At 46.3% G+C, this 22772-nt stretch overlaps 1 protein-coding gene across 1 annotated transcript in view; it reads left to right on the top strand.

Annotated features, from left to right (window-relative positions):
* Positions 1 to 22474, top strand: part of Frmpd3 (FERM and PDZ domain containing 3) — a 75015-nt gene extending 52541 nt beyond the window's left edge. The window contains 3 exon segments of the mRNA XM_057759250.1: positions 2825 to 2969; positions 15528 to 16349; positions 17618 to 22474. Coding sequence (XP_057615233.1) covers positions 2825 to 2969; positions 15528 to 16349; positions 17618 to 20676 — 4026 coding nt within the window. The 3' untranslated portion in view covers positions 20677 to 22474.
* The last annotated feature ends 298 nt before the right edge of the window (positions 22475 to 22772 follow it).

The following is a 22772-nucleotide window of genomic DNA, read 5'->3' as shown; positions in this document are numbered from 1 at the left end:
AATCTTGAGTTCTCCCAGTAATGATTGCAGCAACTGTCAACATCCAAACCTCTGTGTGTCTTTCTGCTAAAGATGACAGGGTGAGGCTAGAAGGCATATCTGACTCCCCTGCCCCATTCTACCCTCTTAGCTGTCTGCCTTATGTAGGGCTGACCAATCTGTTGTGACTGAGGAGTTTCCATTAACTGGAAGTACAACCATCACCAGTGTCCTTTGCTAATAATGACTGGATAACATTTAATCTGTGGCTACTCTCTTAGTGGAGAAAAGAGCCATTGCTCCTCAATGTGTATCGACTTTTTCCTCCCCATGGTAATTCATGAATTTAATAGACGCATCATTAGTCATTAATCTGTTCTTTCAGTGACACTCCAAATGCCTGTCGCCTCTTGTGCCTTCCTTGACATCTGCATGAATGAGTGTATGCTACCATGCAGACATAGTGACATAAATAAAAGTAAATCTTTATTTATTTATTTTTGGATTTTTGAGACAGGGTTTCTCTGTAGCTTTTTGGTTCCTGTCCTGGAACTAGCTCTTGTAGACCAGGCTGGTCTCGAACTCACAGAGATCCGGCTGCCTCTGCCTCCCAAGTGCTGGAATTAAAGGCGTGCGCCACCACTGTCCGGCAAAGTAAATCTTTAAAAAGAGAGAGACCAATGTAAAGATTGTCAGGGTTCACAGAACCAGAAGACAGTGTCACCTCACAGAAACAGAGACCACGGACGAATGTCCCAAGCAGAGTGTAATCACTGTTGACAAAAGCATCGAGGTTAATGAGAAGCCGAGGGGGAAGGATTATGAGTTCCAGGCCAGCCTGGGCTGCATAGTGAAATCTTGTCTCAAAACCAAACCAAATAAAACTTCTGTCTCAAATAAACAAAAAGTAGCAAGTTACAAGGTGTGTTGAATAGATCAAACTGTGCCCTGGAAGCTGACTTTAACCCACCTCCTGCCTCTACAAATATTCAATAGAACACAGGATGTTCCTTCTTAATTCTTCTGGGCTTTTATTTTGCGGTGCTGGAAATCAAACCTAGGGGCTTACTTGTGTTAGGCAAACAATCTACTACTGAGCCATACCCCCGGTTTGAAACAGGGTTTATTGCAGCCCAGGCTGACCTCAAACTCACTAGGCATCCAAAGGTGACCCTGAACTCCTGGTCTTCCTGGCTTCAGCTCCAAACACTAGGATGATGGGCACTGCTACACCTCACCTGACTTTCTATTAGTTCTTAATAATGCCCTCTAGCAATTGCGAAAGGTCATGGCTACCCAGAGCCCATGACTCCCTCCTCAGCCAGTCTCACTTTGATTCGATCCAACTTACTCACATGACACCTTTAAAATGATAGAACAAATTTAAAGGTTTCATAAAAGTGCACTGCTGTTTTGTTTATCATTGTAGGAATCTCTGAAACAGTTAAGAAGTTAACTCCAGGATCAGTTAGCAGAATGGGATAATATTTCCCATTGTAAGGTTTAAAAACAGCAACAAATGGGGCGGGGGGGGGGAGTAGTTTGATTGTAGAGTCTTTGCCCAGAGTGCACAAGGTCCTAGATTCCATTGCTAGGATTGAAAAAAAAATAACAAGAACACTGTCGGTATGAAATTTTTTGTAAGGAAAAAAAATGCAGATCTTTGAGGTCAAATGAATCTGAAATACTAAAGTCTTTTATGTTTTGTGGAATATATTGGTTAATATATCATAGGATCTTAGAATATCCAGAGCGAAATTTATCTGCAGCGCTTGTTTAACCTTCCACCCTTAGCTCCAGACCACAGGGCTCTTTGAAGAAACACCAATAAACAGCCACACGCCTTTAATCCTAGGCAGAGTTTGAGGCTAACCAGGTCTACAGAGTGAGTTCCAAGACAGCCAGGGTTACACAGAGATACCGTGTCTGAAAAAAGAAAAGAAAAGAAGAAGGAAGGAGGGAGGGAGGGAGGGAGGGAGGGAGGGAGGGAGGGAGGGAGGGAAGGAAGGAAGGAAGGAAGGAAGGAAGGAAGGAAGGAAGGAAGGAAGGAAGGAAGGAAGGAAGGAAGGAAGGAAGGAAGGCGAATAAACTGTCATGGTGTCTCATGCATGTGATTCCATCACTCATAAGACAAAGACAAGAGGATTGCTATGAGTCTGAGGCCAGCCTGGGCTACAAAGTGAATTCCAGATTAGCCAGAGCTACAGAGTGAAAAATGTGTGTCCAAGAAAAGAAAAAAAGAAAAAAAAAACAGTGGACATTTTCAGGCTACTTTGGAAAATACAGGAAATAGAGGGGAGGATCAGGAAGGCCCAAGCAGGACTTGGAGCAGAAAGGTTTTGTCCCTGAAGTCACGGTTAGGACTCCTATGGACTCGTCGGGATGTTGTCAGGGCATATGGAGAGGAGCAAAGGATACTTCAAGCAGCCAAGGTGCGTACATTCAAGGATATTCCAGGCCATTCCTCAGCCTAGCCTAGATTCCCAGTTTCACCCCCACTCTCCCAGCTGGCCCACACATCTGCTGAGCTCTGACAAACGCAAATACAGTCACACAGCAGTCACATGGTCTTACATAATTCTAGTGTTTTTCAGTAAAGGTGGTTCATTAAATGTGTGAGCGAAGGCTTCTTTAATGCTGACGCCTAGAGAAACCATTACTACAAAGGAATGTTCGTGACAGAAGAAACTGCCTGGCCATGAACCTCGAGGAGAGTTTGGAATGTGCTTCCTGTAACTACTCCGCGTCTTTTCTTTGTTGCTGTCCTCCCAGAATTGCACCTGCCTCTCTCTCGCCTCTCTCCTGCCTTTCCATGACCTTATGTTTTGAACCATCTCTTCCACAGCCTCTGGTGCTGTTGATGGAGTGGCCTGAAGCCACCAACTTTGCCTGCCTGATTGCGGGGTACTGCCGCCTTCTGCTGGATTCCAGGAAGATGGTCTTCTCCAGGCCTGCCAACCAGCCTCTTCCACCTCCTATGGTCAAAGCAGGTAGGGCTCTGCATCAGTTTTTTGGTTTTGGTTTTGGGTTTGGGTTTTGGTGTGTCTGAGGCCCTCCAGACTCTGAAGTCATGGAGGGGGGCTTCCACTGCCCTAGTGTGCAGCATGTGCCAACAGTGCCAGTCTGCTTAGCAACAGCCAGAAGTATAGCACACACACACAAACACACACACTACTGACACACCTCACTGGCAAGCACATATAACATTCACATGTACCTATTCCACAAAGGATGCCATTGACAACACACTGTGATTGAGTCCGTGGATGTATGTAAGATGAAAGCTGTAATAACATGATACAGTCAATCAAAAAATTGCACTGGGGGACTAGAGTGATGGCTCAGTGATTAAAAGCACTTGCTGCTCTTCCAGAGGGCCCAAGATCAATTCCAGCACCCACATGGTAGCTCACATCTGTCTGTAACTCCAGTTCCAGGGGATTCGACTTTCTCACACAGACATACAAGCAGGCAAAATACCAATGTACATAAAATAAAAATAATTTTTTAAAAAAGAATTGCACTGGCCAGGTATGATAGCACATATGTGTAATGGTACATGATTGTAATGCCAGCTACTGAGGAGGCAGAGGCAGAAAGAGTTCAAGGGCAGCCAAGACTACATTTAAAAAAAAAAAAAGCTTTCTCAAAAAGGATTAGATTGACTCTAAAACACAGCTTTGGTAATCTAGGAGAGATTTGTGCCTCTTCTGGCTTCATTGAAATAACGTTGAAAATGAAAATAAGACCTTCCTTTTTGTTCATTATATTGCGGATTGACAGAAGTATCTGGAATACAAAATCACTGAAGGCTGGGAGTAGGGGAGACTGGGCATGCCCAAAAGAAGTCTTGGAAATAGAAGGGGAGGTCCATAAAGAACAAATGCAGCTTCTAAGCAGGCGTCCCAGTTAGGCAATCTAGTATGGCTACTTCTCAGAGATGTTCTTGTGATGGTACAGAGGCCTTAAAACAAAAAAGCTGTCCAGCCCAGGTGCTCCTGCCCAAAACAAGTGGGAGGAGCAGAGGGTGACAGAGAGCTGGGCTCTCCATGTGTTAGATCTCAGGCTCACTCACCTATGCACAGTAAGTTTTCCTGGCCCAAGCATCACTGTCAGAACGTAAGCAGCACCCAGAACTCACCCTTGCCATAAACTGGACACTCTCTCCATTCACCCTTGCCACTTGACCGCTATTAAACCTTCAAACCTTCTTGGTTTGGGGTCACTGCACCTGCTGGAGATCATGGTATCTGAGAATAGAAACACACTCCTGTCAGGTAACCCAGCTCCTAGAGGGCTGATTCTCACCCATTTTAAACATTGTTCTTTAGCACAAACAAGTCTATGGCACGCATAGCAGGTCCAGCTTTCAATCTCATGTCACTGTTCACATCAGTGGAAAGGCAGCTCATCACATGCAGATTTGGGAAAGGATTGCTGGTCCCAAAGAAACTGCTGTCCACATCGTAGATGAAAGGAACTGAATTGGAGCAGGAAGAAACTGGGGGCGAGAGTTTGCCTGACTCCAGATGACTAGCTCCAAGAAGTGTCTGAGCTTTTCAAACTTCTACACAGATGGTCAGATGTTGGGAAAAACTATTGTTCGCATTCTCATTGTCACCTGTGGCCCTCTTCTGGCTAATCACATCCAAGTAAACTGTGCCTCTTACTGAGCAGGAGGGGAAGGGACAAAGGAAAGGATAAGGCAGAAGGATGAACCTGGGGCCTGTCAAGGTCGGACCGGGTGGAATAGTGAAAGCGGTCCACGTTTCTCCCCTTTGAGAGGGCAGTAGGCATGGTTATGCAGTCCCGCTCTGTGGGACAATTATCTGCCATGCCATCAGCACCCTAGCTAATGCTGGTTGCCAATATCTCCCTTACTATGGAGACTGTGGCACCAGGACCGGGACACGGGCTGCACGTGCCCCTTCGGCCTCACTGAGCATCTTCCATGTGTCTTCCCTGTTGCTCTGCCAAAGCCGGGTCTGCTTTCCTAGATTCTCTTGGAGCTAGGTATGACTTTCCCACCCCATCTCCAAGCCTACAATTACTGAGAGGCTCCTTGCACAGCTGCAGAGTGGCGGAAGTTCAGGACTTCCCTAGCAAATGGGCCTGTGTCTCCATGCCGCGGCTTTACCATGTTCCTCCTTAGAATGGAAAGAGGTAGCTCAGAGGCAGAAGCAAATAGAAAAGCTCTGTTCCTCTTTCTTCAGACCAGAAAGCTATGAACTTGTCCTGGATAGCACCTCCATGGAGACTGGGCAGGTGTTTGGAGCCAGTTTCTTGACCTTCTGAACGGCTAGGTGCCAGGTTGATAGCAGGAACTGACAAGGTGTTCCTGCTACGTGACCCTCCTGGCTTGACCCCAATTCAGCAAATGCCAGGCTGATCTACACATCTTTTCTTGTGCCCTCTACGAAGAGAAGAGTACCACTGAGGACTTCAGCTCAAGTTGCAGTGGATTCAAAGTTCCGTCTTGGCCTTGGAGACCTTTACGATGACCTTCCAAAGCTGAGGTGGTTTTCTTCCATGGGCTCACACTTACATTCTAGAACAGAAGTTCCAGTGCTCACCATGGTCCTTTAGCAAAGGCTGTAGTGGAGAGGCATCTAGCCATGCCCAGTGGTAAAGGCACATAATCCCAGCTTCTTTGAAGGCTGAGGCACAAAGATTGCAAGTTCAAGGTCTGCCTCAACACCAGGACTACGGAAAGAAGTGGTGTTTCACAGCTTCGGCTGGGCCTTTCCCAGGCACCAAAGTCAAAATCCCCTCAGGCCACGGTCTGTGAAAAGGAGGAAAAAGTCTGGCCTCACAGAAGCTGTTGACTCCTAACTAGCCAAGCTCAGGACTCAGTCTACCAGGCCAAAAGGATGCTGTTAACCCTGCACCAGGGGCAGGAAGCACCACTTCTGTGCAAACCTGGAAAAACAGGAGAATGGGAGGATGGTAGGGAAAGAATCCACTCCCTCACAGCACTTGACCAAAGCAAACATTTCCCTTATTCGCTAAACAGATGTTTCTCAAGGACCCGCCGTGACTGACATTGGGAATACAGCTGGGCATGACAGCTGTGATCCTTTTGGTGGTTGCCTTCACATAGCTTACAGTCTAGTGGGGAAAAGATGGCAGACGGTTCAGGCATGATGACAGTACAGTAAGTCGCTTGTCATTTACATCGAATGAATGCAGCAGCCCGAAGAGCACCTGCATTTGAGAGCCAAAGACCCACTGAAGTGGTAAGAAATCCAGAAGCAGGGCCAGCAAGATGGCTCAGTACAGGCACATGCCACCAAGACTGAAGACCTAAGTTCAATTCCCAGGACCCACATGGTGGAAGGAGAGAGCCAACTCCCACCGTGCACATGATGGTACCCATGCACCTACATGAATACACACATGTATGCACACAGACAGCTTCCATCTCTTCCCAGTCCTGAGGTCCCTGTTTCCGCTGGGTAACCTAAGAAAATAAGGCTTTGGAAATCCCCTTTAGGATCTCAGTTAGAGAAACTCACTCTACATTTTCTAACATGTTTAGAAACAGTTTACTGTGCTGCACTGAATCGTCTTATTTTATATACACATACGTATGTCTATATGTATATGTATATGCAGACCAGTTTTCATGTACATATAAGCCAGCAAGCTGAGTGTGGTGATTCATGTCTGTAATCACAACACCCAGGAGGCTGGTGTAGGAGGATTACAAATTCAAAACCAGCCTAGGCTACAAAATGAGATCCTGCCCCCACCCCACCCTCCAAAAAAAACACCCAGAAACATTCGTAGAAAGTTAGAGTGAACATAGTACTCTTTTCTTTTCTTTTCTTTTTTTGATGATTCAGAAAGACCATGAGATTCTTGCAAAGCTTCTATGTCATGAGTATGACCAATGAACACGACACTATAAAAATACACCAGGGCCAAGTCTACAAATCTGCTTGAGTCAATCTTGTGTTGGCTGTATGTATAGTGTAAATATGTGCATGTCTCATGTATATATTGTATATTCATAGCATATATTAGCATAATTCTAGTCAGTTCTCTGCCCTATTCTTTGCAAGCAATTTTGAGTCGACCTTGTGAGTGACTGAGTACAGATGGGTAAACTAGGGCACCTCCACCCCCCTGCTTAGGGAAAGCTAATGAGCAATTCAGATAGATTTACAAGGTGAGAGGCAAGCTGTCCCAGACATCAACCAAACGCACCTGACTTTACCCTGGTACTTGTAACCTGCCTAGAGGAGACTTGGGATTCCCTAGGCACATTCTCTCCTGGAAGTCATAATACCAGTGGTGGGCTAGACATCAGCTGACCTTGGCAGGGTAGTATGGGAAAATATTTCTTCCTTCAGGGAAGCCAACCACCTTTAGAACTCCAGTCTTTATCTAAGAGAGAAGAGTTGTCACTTGCTTATTGGCTATAGCCATGGGAGCCACCTCTGATAGCAGCGCGTTGCCAGGTGGCTACCCTGATGGCTCAGTTGTCTCCTAGGTAGTTATCATCTGGAGCTTTTCTAGTCCTGCAGATGATGCCTTCAGCTAGAGACACATCATAAACCAAGGGCTTATTGCCCTTTTACACTTCCTTAACTCTCAGAGGCCTGGATGGACAGTGGATCGTTAAGTACTAATTCCTCAACTGATCCAGGGTTTCCTGCATCCGCCAGTAAGACATGAATCAAACCCACACAGTGTGATTACATTGAATCTGTATAAAGGTGAACAACATGGTCTATAGAAAACTCCTAGCATGTAAAGGCAGAGAGACTTGGGTCCCAATCCCTTCTCTGTCATACCTTCACTATATAAACATGGACAAATCACATAAACAGTCTCAGTTTACCTGTCATTAAAATGGGGGAGTAATAATAATATAGACATTACACACCTTCTGAGAGATTTGACAAGATAACGTGAGATAAACTACATAAAGTCCTTTCACAATGCAAAGCACTTTTTAAAAAAATCTTTTCTTAAGAGTTCAAAGTTCATCATGTGCCAAATTATCACATTTTTGGTTTGTTTTTTTAACTTTCGTTTTTGAAGATTTCTTGGTAGATAAAGAAGTGGGGAAGATCCGGGAAAAGTTGGGGAAGGAGTATGACACCACACCCAGATCTGTGGAGGAGTCAGGCTTTTGTTTGTTTGTTGTTGTTGTTTCTGAGCAATGATCTCACTACATTATCCTGGCTGGTCCGGAACTCACTATATAGACCAGGCTATTCTTGAACTCACAAAGATCCATTCATCTCTATTCTAAGTGCTGGCATTAAAGGCATGTGCCACCACGCCTGGATGAGAGGTTTTATTTTTACAAACAGAATTATCCATATATAATCTCCAAGCCATAAAAATGTTTCATTTAAAATTTATAGATCCATTTGTTTTGAGACAGGGTCTCACTATGTATCCCTGGATTACATGGAACTCGCTATGTAGACCAGCCTGACCTCAAACTCACAAAAATTTGCTGCCTCTGCTTCCCCAGTGCGAGATTAAAGGCCTGTGCCAACATGCCTGGGTACAGTCCCATTTTCAGTATATTTAGTATAGCCAGGCAGCAGTGGCGCACGCCTTTAATCCTAGCACTCAGGAGGCAGAGGCAGTAGATCTTTGTGACTTCTAGGCCAGCCTGTCTACAAAGCGAGTTCTAGGACAGCTTAGAGCCATTACACAGAGAAATATATATATGTATATATATTACATAGATATATACATATATAAATATATTATATATTATATTAATGTACATTAGCATATTTATAGGGTTATGCAACCATCTAGTTTAGACCATTTTTATCACTTGAGCTGGGTCTGATAGCACAGTCCTGTAAACACACCTACTGGTTAGGCTGAGTATTAGAATATCAAGGACTAGTGCTCGCTTCGGCAGCACATATACTAGAATATCAAGGACTACATGGGCTGTAAAGTGAGTTCAAGGCCAACCTGAGTAAGTTAGTGTTAGCTTGTCTCAAAATAAGAAGTAAAAAGAGCATGCATGATACAACAGTTTCAACCCCAAGTATAAAAGAAAATTTACCACTCCTAAAGAGAAAAAAACCCAACATGCAGGAACATAAGAATCCCTCCTACATACTGTGTCCTGTCTGCTACCCATGCCAAGCAGCCACTGCTCTGAAGCTTTCTCTCTATACCGTTGCTTGTTCTGAGTGTTTTACATAAATGTAATCATGCAATAGTCTTTTGTGCTTTGCTTTTTCAGTTAGCATAGTACTTTCAAGGGTTATTCATGTTATATCATACAGCTATACTTTGTTCCCTTTTAATTACATAATATGCTTGTATAGAATGCATATTATTTATCAGTTCATTGCTTGATAGACATTTGGGTTGCTTCTACCTTTTAACTATTATAAATAATGATGTTGAACATTCATGTCCAACTTTTTTTGAGGATGTATGTTTTTGTTTCTCTTCATTAGAAGCCTAGGTACAGAGCATACAGTCAAATGATAACTAGGTTGAATTATTATAGGAACTGTTTATTTTTAAAAATGACTATCATTTCACAATCCTACCAATAATAGTAGAGAAGTATAACTTCATCAGATCTTCACCAATATTTGTTATTACTTGTCTTGTTACATTCATCATAGTGGATAGAAGAGACAGCTACTGATGTTTATTTGCAGTTCGTGAGTGGTCAATGATATTGAGCATCTTTCATGGGCTCATTGGCCTTCAATATGTCTTCTTTAGTGAAATATCCATTCAAAACTTTTGTACATTTTTAAGTTGGACCATTGGTCATAAATATGATAGTTTGTTTATGCACATTTAATTCTATTTAACTGACTGTCAATATTACATTATCTTGATTATTATTGCTTTGTAGCAAATTTTGAAATCATTATCTTCATTCTTTTTTCTCCTTTTTCAAGATTGTTTTAGTTTATTCTGTGTACTTTGAGATTCAATGTGACTCTTAGAATTGACTTGTCAAGTTTCTACAAAGTCAGCCAGGATTCTGCTAAGGATTATGTTGAGTCAGTAGATCAGTTTGAGAAGTATTGCCATCTTAAGTTGACAGTGGTGCAATATGAAGCCTGCTAGTCCGTGAATGCAGAATTTTTCCACTTCTTTGTCTAATTTGCTTCACTAATGTCTTACAAACTTCAGTATACAAGTCTTGCTATGTTTTTAAAAAATACCAAGTGTTTGATACTCATTATGTGTAGTAAGTCATTTAGTTATTCTTTTGAGCTCAAAGTTTCACAGAACTATGAGCTCAAAAATAATTTTTTATATTGATATGGGTTTATAAATAATGTACTTTTAGGTTAGCATGGTGACATACACCTTTAATACTAGTACTGAGGAGGCAGAAGCAGGCAAATCTGCATGAGTTCAAGGCTAATTTGGTCTACACAGCAAGTTCCAGGCCATCCAGGGATGTATAATGTTACCCTGTCTCAAAATAAAATATGTTTTTAAATAATGAGTTAACACTTTTTATAGCATACTATAAGAAACTGACAAGTGTAATTGGAGGCTTATCTCCCACCCTGTCTTAAAAGAAAGTATGTTTTTAAACAATGATTTAACACTTTTTGTAGCATACTATAAGAAACTGACAAGTGTAACTGGAAGCTTATCTCCCACCCACCAGTTTCTAAATAAGCATTCTGAGGCTTAATGTTAATTACAAACTGTTTGGCCTCTTAGTTCAGGCTTATTATTAACTAGCTCTTACAACTTGAATTAACCCATTTCTATTATTCTATATTTTACCATGAGGCTCATGGCTTGTTACCTCACATCGTGCTTCTCCCTGACTCCACCTTCTTTCTCCCTTTATCTCTGTTTAGATTCCATGCCTAGCTATGCTCTGTCCTGCCATGGGCAAAGCAACTTCTGTATTAACTATGGTAATAAAACACATTCACAGCATACAGAGGGGCATCCCACATCAGGCAACAATAACATCAGTAATTCTGGGATGATGTGGCAGGGGTCACAGTGAGCACATGGGGGCTTAAGAGTCAAACAGAGGTGAAATCCTAAATCAAGCAAGTCGAGGTATGCAAGCCAGTGAGCTTGAAAGACAGAAGCAGAAGAACCAGGAGTTTCAAGGCCATCCTCTGCTACACAGCAGTTCATGGTTGGCCTGAGCTATACAAGACCTTATCTCAAAACCAAGAAATGACCAAACACAAAATAAGTGAAATCTTGCTCCACTAAGGTCATCTCATAGTGTAGGCCAAATTTCCTGACCTAGGTCCTTGCCTCACCTACAAAAGCCCAAGACCCTTCTCCATCTTCCCTGTCCACTGGTTTGTGACATCTGTGATTATAGCAATCATGTGTAATATTTAAGGATTTATCAAACATTTTTGAATATTTTACTTTTCAAAAAACATTTTTTATGTCAGACATGGTGGTATATACCTATAATCCCAGCACTCAGGAGACAGGGCAGGGGAAATATCTCAGTTAAAGGCCAATGTGGTCTAAATAGTGAGGTCCAGGGCAGCCAGGACCATGGAGAAAGACCCTGTCTCAACAAAAAAAAATATTTTTTATTAACATATAAAATAATAGTTCTCATTACATCGTTTTCTTTGTATATATTGTTATAATTTTCTCATTCTCCCCACTATCCTCCCATACCCCCCTCATCTTTCACTCATTCCCTTTATTCTAGGTCAGTCAGAAATACATAGCAGACCTTGTTAGCCCTCCAAGGGTAATGGGGAAAAGGAGAGATGATATCCATTAATTACTTACCATGAAAGCAAGGACCTGAATTTGATTCCCAGTTCCCACGTAAGGGCTAGGCACAGTGGCATGTATCTATAATCCCAGCACTGGGGAGGCGAAGGCAGGAGGCTGTGGGACAAGGTGGCCAGTGAGTCTAGCTAAATTAATGAACTTCAGGTTCTGTGAGAGACCTTATCTTAAAAACCAGAGAGTTGGCAGGATGGCTCAGTTGGTAAAGGTACCTGCCACCAAGTCTGACAACCTGAGTTCCATTCCTGGAACCCACAGGATGAAAGGAGAGAACCAACTTCTGCAAATTGCCCTTTGACCCCCAGAAGCACATTGTGGCATACATGCATGCATAAGAGCAAGTGTGTTTGATGTGCACATGAACACACACACATGCATTCATATGCACACACAATGGGGAGAATGTAATTTAAAATATTTTTTGAATGAATAAATAAGTGTAAAATAGGAGGAGAGAAGTTGAGGAATACACCTAACATTGACCTCTGGCCTCCATTTGTTCAAGTGCATACACACATACACACACTCACACACACACACCAAGGGTTAAGAATGTAGCTCAATTGGTAGAGTGCTTGCTTCGCATACATAAAACCCTGACTTCAATCTCCAGCACCACGCTAACTGGGTGTGATGATACCTAACTATGACATCAGCTTCCATGAAGCAGAGGAAAGAGGATCAGAAGTTCAAGAACAGCCCTGGAAACAAAAGACCCTGTCTCAAAAAACAGAACCAATTCCACTGTGTATATGTATCACATTTCTTCCTTTTTTTTCTTCCCCCTCCCCCTTTGATTTCATGCCTACCAGAAACAGAGTCTTATATATTCTAAAATTTCTTTGAACTTGCTGGATAGCCAAAGATGACAGGATTGTCTTCAACTTCTGATCCTCCTGCCTCCACCTCCCAAATGCTGTGATTATAGGCATGTGTCACTTTAACCAGTTTTCTTCTTTTTTTAAATGTGGTGCAGGCAATCAAACCCAGGGTTGGGTGCATGCAAAGCAACTACACTCCCAACTGAGCTATATCCTAAGCCTCCTAGGAAAGCTTTTTTTTTTTTCCTTTTTTGTTTTTTTTGATACAGGGTTTGTCTATGTAACCCTGGCTGTCCTAGAACTCACTCTGTAGACCAGACTGGTCTTGAACTCACAGAGATCCACCTGCCTCTGCCTCCCAAGTGCTGGGATTAAAGGCCACCACAGCCTGTCAAGGGCTTTTTTAACAAATAAATTTACTATGTTGAAGAAAGTCCCTTGGAGTCTAGTTTGTTGAGCTTTATTCCTATAAGGTTCTGGTTTTTTCAAATGTTTTTATATCTTTCGAAATGAGCATGTCTATTTTATTCTCCATTATCATGCTACATTGCATGAATTAATAACTGATTTTTCAGGGCTCAAGAGATTGGCCAGTGGTTAAGAGCACCACTGGCTACCCTTCTAGAGAATGCAAGTTTGATTCCCAGCAGCTATCTGACATCTCACAACCCTCTGTAACTCTAGTCCCATGGGGTCTAATACTCTTTTCTGGCTTCCGTGGGCACCAGGCACTCAAGTGATATATAGACATTATGCAGGCAAAATACCCATACACATAAAATAAATGTTTAAAATAATTGATTTTTCATGTCAAAATGACTTTGCATTGATGCAGTAAATACCCACTAGTATGCAATTACTGCTAAGTAATTCTTTTTATGTGTTTCTAGGTTCCATTTGCTGGTATTTTGTTGATGGATTTTGTGTCTATATTTGTAGACATTTTGCTTGTAAGATACAGTGGTCTATAGTTTAATTGTGATGTCTTTCTTTGGTTTTTGTATTAAGATAATACTAGCCTCGGAATAGGTATTTTGGCCTCCTTTTACTTTTCTCCTTGTTTTATTTTGAAGACAGTGCCTCGCTATAGCCAAGACTGGCCCAGGACTCACTATATAGCTTAGGCTGGCCTCTGATTGGTTCATGGTGATCTTTCTGCCTCAGTCTCTCCAGTGCTGGATGGTGAAAACAAAAGGGCAGGAGTTCAAGGCCAGTTTCAGAAACATATTATTCTTAAGACTCTATCTACTTGAATAGCAGGTACTTCTTTCAATTCAGACCAGTTTTACCATCATGTATTAGGGACTCAATTGCTGGGTGCCTGTACTGTGTTTCTGTCCTAGCTATACGTGTTAGTGAAAGGTAACACTGACACATTGATCTGTCCTTGATCTGGAGTTTGAAAAGCATTTAATGTTTGGTTTTCCAATACCATGGCCACCATGATGATTAGCTAGACAAATTCTGAAGTCTCTCCCACCTGGACTCAATCTTAGGTTGCCACTTAAAATCCGTGTGACCTTAAGTCTGTTCCTTCCTTTGTTAAATGGGGATATTGATACCTGCCTCACTGGTTTGGGAAAAAAGAATGGGATTACATGTAATTTATCATGTCTTGATTAGTTAGTTTGGTTTGGTTTGGTTGTTTGTTTGTTTGAAACAAGATCATCTGAATCCCAAACTGGTTTCAAACTCACTAGGTAGCCGAGGACTTCCTTGAATGACTTCTAATCATTCTACCTATACTTCCCAAGATCTGGGATTACAGGCATGTGCTATCAGGGCCAGCTTTGTGATGGCTTTTCACCTGTCTGTGGCTAGCAGAGCAGGCTCGCTTCGTCTGAGTATAGCCTTGTAGATGATATGAGATGAGTTCCCAAAACAGTGTGATAGAGAACATACTCAGAGATAGAATTTGCTGTGGATAGGGCTAGGATGCACATACCTGCTATCAAGAGCATGAATACAGGACAGTAGTAAGCTTTAAGGATTATAGGAATTGTGTCCCATGCTCATTCCACATACAACACTCCACTATACCTCTCTTACACACTACAAATTCTAATGGGCTCCTGGCATAGGCATTTTTGAAATGCAAGTTCTTGGGACATGTACTAGCCAGGTTGGAGGTTTGTCTGCTTAATTTTTTTTTTTTTTTTTTTTTTTTGGTTTTTCAAGACAGGGTTTCTTTGTAGCTTTCGAGCCTGTCCTGGAGCTAGCTCTTGTAGACCAGGCTGGCCTCGAACTCAGAGAGATCCGCCTGCCTCTGCCTCCCGAGTGTTGGGATTAAAGGCGTGCGCCACCACCGCCCAGCTTAATTTTGATTTTTTTTTTGTTTGTTTGTCTCCTTGGTTTTTGAGACACAGTCTCATATCATAGCCCAGGCTGCAGCTTACAGTGTAGCCTAGGGTTGCCTCAAACACATGGCAGTCTTTCTCCATCAGTCTTCTAAGTGTGAGCTACCATGCTCAGCTTGTACTAGCCGGTTTAACACCTTCTCAGCAAACACAATAACTTCTCATATCAATTTCTTGGACTAGAAGAGATCCAAGATAACAGGAGAGCTACAGAGTATTGGCAGTAGGTATAGCTTCACAAAGGGATGGGGGCAGTGACAGAAACAGGAACAGATCTTAACGTAAACATAAAGCAAACCTCATCTCGTTAGGTATGTTTCCAGCAGACTCTCAAACAGCCAGATCCATAGAGGAATCCTGTGGTATCTGATCTCAAAGCATGCTTTTCCCTTTTCAGAGCTGTTGAGACTTTTGCATCCCTGGCCATCACATTTTATTCACTCTGCTTTCAATATCAGCAGTGACATGGTCCATCTGATCCCCTCTCCCTAATCTCTAGATCTCTAGCAGTAGGCTCTCTCTCTCTCTCTCTCTTTCTCTCTCTTTGCCGAAGGGGCTCAGCTACCATCCTCAGCAGCAGGCTCAACCATGCATTTTCTTTTTTTGGTTTTAGATCACATGCACAGCGCCCACCGCTCTGTCACTGGGGGCCACCTGGGGAAAAAGGAGAGTAGTTATGTGGGCAGCGTGGGCACCAGCCCTAGGAAGTCGAGCCGATGCGCGACCCCGCCTGCCGACCCTGAGCTTGTCAGCTTCTGCTACCTCCACATGCGGGAACAAAGGAAGGAGCAAGAAAGCAGGACAGATGTCAACGAGAACCTAATCTTCTTTGAAGAAACCAGACCCCGGACCAAATCGGACCCCACATCCAAAAGCTCTGGCCAAGGTTATGAGATGATTCCCGATGACTTCGATGCAGCCAGCCTAGACCATGAGCCTTGTGCCAGCAGGGCCCGGTCCTACACTTTGGACAATTCCCTTGGGGCTGAAGCCCTGAATTTCTACTGTGATTCTTGCAAAGTTAAACTCCAGGAGCAGCTGGGGCCTCGAAAAGGTGGGAGGCCTGGCTCCTCTCGGGACAATATGGTAGACTTAATGTCCCTCCCACCACCAGGAAGTGAGGAAGAGGAGGAAGAGGAAGATGAGACAACTTCTCTGTTGCCTGCCATTGCAGCTCCACCCCCTGGTTTCCGAGACAACAGCTCTGATGAGGATGATCCCAAGCGCAGAGCTGTTCAAAGTCAGGAGCAAGGACGTCACCTGCGTGGGCTCCTGTATGATGAGATCCCAGTGACGCTGATTGACAGTGTACAGACCCGGACAGTACGAGATCATGCCCAGGAGCTGGATGATGCTCTGGTGTCTACTCTGCAGGCTCTAGAAGCCCTGGCTGCTTCAGAGGATGGACCCCATCCACCACCCCAACAGACTGCAGGTAATAGCCCAGTCTTCCTTCTTCTTGACTCTTTCTTCTTCTGGACCAGGAATGTCCAGTAGGCAGCACTGCTTCTTTTCAAACGGTTGTTTGAGTGACGATGGTATATCAAAGGCAATGAATTGGCAGCGATAGCTTAGGTCTAAGAAAAAGGAAACTGCAGAGAAGAGATGCAGTTCTAGTTAGAGCTCTGTCCCTCATGATTGCATATCTCTAGACAGTTATTGCACATGGAACCCACAACAGCTATATAGATCAAGGCCAAGACTGAGGAACAGGAAGATAGAAGAGACCCAAAAAACAGACAAAGAACAGCAGCATGCTCCAAAAGACCAATTAATTTCTAAAATGACCTGTGATCAGGGCTGAGGTCTTTAGCCTGTCTGAGAACATGAACTCTGAGGCACATGCAACAGAGTCCTAGTTTCTTTACTCACAGGCAGTGCGACTCATGGCAAGGCACTTACTCTCTTCGGTGTGTCACCATGGCAATTGCATCACACAGCATGAAGATTAAATGACATCACTCAGACAGAACACTTAGTTGCACTACCTCACACTCAGTGAGGGATCAGTAATCAGTAGCTATCTGTTAACTATTAATTGGTAGGAGAACCATGCTGCATGCTTGTTATTCTCTATTATAGATGCCTGCAAATCCATCTCCTGAAAGGCACACATATGTACACACACACACACCTTTTTAAAAACCTTATCTTTGGGTAGCCCCCTGAATGTTTGTCCCCAACCCAGGTTGGCATTGGTCGTCACACATCATCAGGTGCTCCAAAACTGATTTCCCGGTCCAAGGCCCACATGACAGCCAGAGAGAGAAGCTCGGCTAAATGGCCTCAGCTGCAAGAACTGTAGACAGGCCTGGCCAGATGAGGAGGAGCTGAACAGCACCTCTCTTTGCCAACTCTCTTCAGGACAATTAACAGAAATTTCCTAGCTGTTGAATCTAAAAACAGCAGTGATTGGCATGTTGTTTTACATGTTAATTTACCACCAAACTGCCAAGATCTTCTTTTTTGGTATTCCTTTTTTTGGATTCCAACCTTTCACACCCCCTTCTCACATCTTGTTCCGCTTTGTGCGCACTCTTCTTGGCTCCTCCCCCTCAGTCCTACAGTTTTCTCTGGCTTGACTGGGTTTTCCCCATCGTGAAATACTGCTGCTACCTACCACTTCTCCAGGAAAACTCGAGATATGGTTGGAAAAGACCTCGATACTAGTAAACGTGACAAGCCCCATTCTTGTTCCTCCAGGTTTGATTGTGCTGGCCACAATCACTCCTGAATCATCGCTGGACTCAGGCCATGAAACCAACTCTTCAGAGCTCACAGATATGTCAGAGATGATGTCGGCCATGAAGCAGCACCAGAACGCCACCTACTTCCTGGCCCAGCACCTCAACAAGGACAGCCTCCTTGCCCGAAAGGACCTGCCCTTCAGAATCCAGAGCTGCTCAGCTCAGGCTGTGCTCACCGCCCCTTATGCCCTTGGGCCCCCAGATCCCAACCCATCCCTCCAGCCAGCTGCCACTGGCCAGAGTCCTGGCCCCCCTGGTGCCCGGAGAAAGCTGCCTCAGTCAGAAGCCCAGGTGCAGGGAGAGAGAACATACTCCCTGGCCGTGCACCCAGCCCTGTCCCCACAACTTAGTGAGCAGAAGAATCTGAGCCTGCTTCCCCCAGTTCCTGAGGACAAAGGGCCAGGCCACACTAGGGCAGGCCTAGAGATGTCACTGAGGGCAGCCACACCATCCCTCGGTGAAGAGCAGGTCTCAGAACTAAGGGAAAACTTGCCCAAGGAAGTCAGGTTGAGCCCTAAGCTTATTCTGGACCCAAAAGGCAATGTGACCCCAGCCATCATCTCGGCTGCCCTACAGCAGGTAGTACACAGTAAGGGTCTAGCCACTCCTAGCACAGCCTTGGCAACACCCTCCAACAGGGGGGAGAGAAGGCTAGAGGCTGGCATGGGGAGGCCTGAGATCACCATGGGCAGGCCGGAAGTTAGCCTGATGAGCAGCAATGCCAACAAGAATCTGAAGTTTAAAATGAGCCCTGGTGCCCTGGAGACCACACGGAATTCTCAGCAGCAGCTGGGCACAGAGGTCTCTGCCAGCCCCAGAGCATCCACAAGCAGCCGGCCTGACAACCTCCACCTTTCCCCACAAGAGGACAGGTTTCCTGTTCAAAGTTTCCCTCCTAAGAGCTATCTATCCAGAGCAAGTCGAGACTCCGTGGGCAAGCAAGGTACCGGGGAGGTGGCAGGCAAACTTGGGCCAGAGGGTGCTAAGCCTCTCCCTAACAAGCAGAGCACAGTCTCTGGCCATGGGGAGAAAGGGCAGCTGGAGAGCATATCCAAAAGCAGCAAGTTTGAGGAGACCAGCCTAGTTCCCCGGGCTGGCTATCCCATGGCTCTGCAGAGCCCTAGCTGCCAGGCTCGAAGCTACAGCCCTAGCTGCCAGGCTCGAAGCCACAGCCCCAGCAGCCTGTCCCGTGGCCCCAGCCCCAGCTACCATCCTAGAGGCCAGAGCCCACTGAGGCCTCTGGCCACCAGTCGTCAGGTCAGCACCATGCCCTCTAGGAAGCTTGAAACGACCCTGGATGGAGCCCACGCGGCCTCTGAAGGCCCCACAAAGCCCAAGTCATCCCGAGGTCCTTTCCGACTGCGCAACTTATTCTCTGCCACCTTTCCTACCCGCCAGAAGAAAGAAACGGATGAGCGACAGGCCCAGCTGCAGAAGGTAAAGCAGTATGAACTGGAGTTCCTTGAGGAACTTCTAAAACCACCAAGCCAGGGGGATATTCCAGGCACAGAGTACCTGCAACCCCCAGCACCTGGCCGCTGCAGCTGCCAGCTGCGCAGTAGCCCTGTGCAGCAGGGACCTGGCATGTCTCGTGAACAGAGACGCAGCTGTGACTGCAAGCGCATCTGCCGAGGAGGACGGCCTCAAGCTGCCCAGACCCCAGTGCCTGCTGGCCTTCGGGAAAGGGAGAGGGTCCTGCCTACCCAGAGGCAGCCAGAGTCTGGCCCAGGCTTGAGCCTTGGTAGTCCCATCAATGCCCAGCGCATCCGTTCTACCAGTCTGGAGTCCCGTGAGTGCCGGTCAGACCCTGAGAGTGGTGTTTCTTGCCTGAGCACCTGTGCCTCGGGGGGTGAGTGTTTGGGAGACCCCAACTACAGGAAACTGATGCACCGCTACAGTAACAGTGAGCTGGACCAGGGTGACAGGGCCTCCCTGACCTCAGATGTCTACCCGCACCCCCCCTTGGGAATGCTGCCTAGAGAGGTCAAGGAGATAGATACCGGCCTCCCGCTAGTCTTGGGTCCAAAAGGCAAGTGTGCAGAGTCACCAACTCTTGGAGAGCCCTCCTACGTCCAAGTGGCCCCTGAGAGCAAAGGCCCCAGGCAGATGGCTGTGTTTTCACTGCCAGAGGAGGTATACCGCAGGCCAGCCGATCTAGATGAGGACAGTGAAACCAGCAAGTGCTGTTCTATCCGCTACTGCTTCTATTACCGCAAGTGCGACATGGCAGACGATGCCAGCGACGGCAAGGACGAGCTCTCCTATTCCATTCCCATGAAGATTCTGCCTGGCATGAAGTTGGATGAGCAGGTGGTGCCTGTGGTGAGCAGAACCCTGCAGGTCCTGGATGCCGCCACCTGCAGCAGCAGCCCCGAGGCCTCCCACACCCAGGAAATCGACCTTCGGGTTTCCACCTTTGAGGGGAGCCTGGCTAAAATCAATGCTCTACGGGCTCACGCCTATGGCCTCCCTGACGGCTTCCTGGCAGCCCGCCTGGACACCAATGAGCTGCTGACAGTCTTGCGGCAGTGTGTGGCCAGCCCCGAGGCACGTGCCCCCAAGCCCTATGTCTCTCAGATTTCTGAGTACAAGCTTGAACTAGCTCTCAAGTTCAAGGAGCTCCGGGCCTCCTGCCGCCGAGTAGCCAATGTGGACAAGAGCCCCACTCATATGCTGGCGGCCATCACAGGCAGCTTCCAGGTGCTGAGCAGCCTCATTGAGACCTTTGTGCGGCTGGTGTTCATCGTGCGCTCGGAGGCCCAGCGCCAGGAGCTGCTGGCCAAAGTAGAAGAGGTCGTGAGGAATTACACCTTCCTGCTGCGTGCAGCTGAGGAGTCCACAGCCAGGAACCTTAACCAGCAGCAGCAGCAACAGCAACAGCAACAACAACAGCAGCAGCAGCAGCCATCGCTGCCACCACTGTCGCTGCCAGCAGCCACAGGGCACCCACCAGGCTCCCCATCATCGACTGTTATGAGCACATTCACACACTCCTTAAAAACCCTTATTAAGTAGGGCACTTGCCTAGGCTTGTCCCCTCCCCACCCATTGGTCCCAGGTTTGAGCTTTGTGGTCTTTGCATCTTGTGGTGAGTGTGTGTGTGTGTTGGGCCAGTCAGGGTCCAAGAGCCTAACAGTCTCCAAGGAGTGAAAACTCCCTAGATCAAGGCTCTCTATTAAGGGCTGCAGGCTTAGCTGCTGCCCTGGGTGTCCTCACCCCTTCCTGGCCTCTGGGCGTCACTGTGAGGGCAAAGGCCCCTCGCCATTACGCCCACCACAGAGTTGTATTTTATCTCTTCTCTGGGGCTGGTAGGTGACATCAGGTTCACCTCCTGCTCTGAGTTGGGCACCAGGGGAGCCAGAACCTGGAGCTCCTCCTAGCATCTGCTGCCTCACAGAGGGCAGTGACAATAGCAGTAGGCCACAGCGCCAAGCCAAGGAGAGAGGGCGCTCGTTCCAGATGCTCCCACCCACCATGGGCTCCCTTGCATCTGGCAGGAGCCACTTCAAGGGCCAGTGCCCAGGTAGGAGATGTGCAGAATACAGCCACGACGGGTTGTCAGTGGCTGGCTCAACAGGCTGGCAGCCTTGGGAGCCCTTGCCCCCAGGTTCAATAGCTCTATACCAGCCAACCCCAAAGTGCCCTGCCCCTCACTGATGGGCAGGACAGCTCAGTTCATTAGGGAGCAAGCCTCTGAGATCACCTCACTTGTTTTTGGTAAGGTACCTGGTGAAAATGTCTGCTCTGGGAAGACCCAGCGCAGGTGTCCGAGCCTGCCCGGCTCAGCCCAGCCCTGTGCAGGAGCTGTTGCCTGAGGTGTGTGGCTCCTCTTTCAACATCTCTACCAGATAGAGTTAGGAGTTTGACGTAGCTACGGATTGGGATGGGGGGTGGGGGGAGGGGGGAGGGGTGGGGGTGTTGATGACTATATCTTAAACTTCTGGAAGCTAGCGTGATATGTTAATCCTGAGTATATGCTTTTGGCTGTGTATTGACCCTGTGGATTTGTGTCTCTAAGAAAAGAAGCTGAGCGCCTTACCCGGTGCAGACCTGCACCTCTCCCTCTCTGGAACCATCTGGAAGGGAATTCACAGTTTAGTATCTCCTTGACACTCATCTATTGCCGCTGCTTCCACTACCACCAACACCAACACCGTCACCGCTGCCACCGCTGCTGCCGCTACCACCATCACCCCCACCCCCCACCCTGCCCCAGCCCTTCTGGGAGTGAAGACACGGAGTCCCTACAGTTATCCTACTGTAGGAGGCAAAGAAAGCCAATGTTTCTTCTGTATAGATTGCTTCTTGTCCACTTCTCCATCACTGCTTGTTTCCCACACCTCCCACCCAGTGTCGGTCTCTCTTTCATCACTGTGTGAGAGGCCTATGTGAAATCTCTCGTTCTTATGTGAGTTTTATAAGATGTACACTGTGCCGAGCCCCTGCCTATCCTTGTAATCCCCGCGCAATAAAGCCTCCTGAGTGGCAAGGTCTCCCCGCGAGGAGGAGGGTCACCCTTCTACAGAAGCCAGCCTCCCTTCCCTGTCTCTCCCCCCACAGGACCAAGATGTTTAATGGGCCAGAGATGCAGCCAGTGGGGAACCCTTTCCCGCCCGACCACTGCCAGCAGAGTTCTGGCATGGTCTTCCTCTTCTCCCAACTTCTTGATCCTACCTACACCTTCGCCACTCAGACCCTGCCTCTGTCATTTCATCGCTGTCATTCACCTCTCCCTCAGCCTCACGGAGAGGGAACATTTTCTAAATGTCTGTATATAGTATATATACTACATAAATATATAAATTATATATTACACTAATTTATGTCTTGTTTTTCCAACAAGAATGATTAAATCTATTCATCTTATGATCCCAATAAGTCTTTGGAGTGCCTTTCTCTGGATGTCCTTGTCTCCTTGAACTGTTGATTGGGAGTAGACCTTGGTTCCTCCTGCACCTTTGTCCCCTGGTACATGGGCTCAGTTGGGTGATGAGAGCGAAGGATCCCACTCCTCCCATGCACAGTGGATCCTTGTTTCTTTTAGAAAACACCTGATGGCCACAAATGTAACATGTTTCCTACTTTCTATCTGTCATGGAACCTCTGGTTGG

Source organism: Chionomys nivalis, chromosome X (genome assembly GCF_950005125.1).
Source record: "Chionomys nivalis chromosome X, mChiNiv1.1, whole genome shotgun sequence".
Lineage (NCBI taxonomy): Eukaryota > Metazoa > Chordata > Mammalia > Rodentia > Cricetidae > Chionomys > Chionomys nivalis.
Note: the sequence above shows the minus strand (reverse complement) of the source record. Positions and strands in the feature narration are given on the sequence as shown.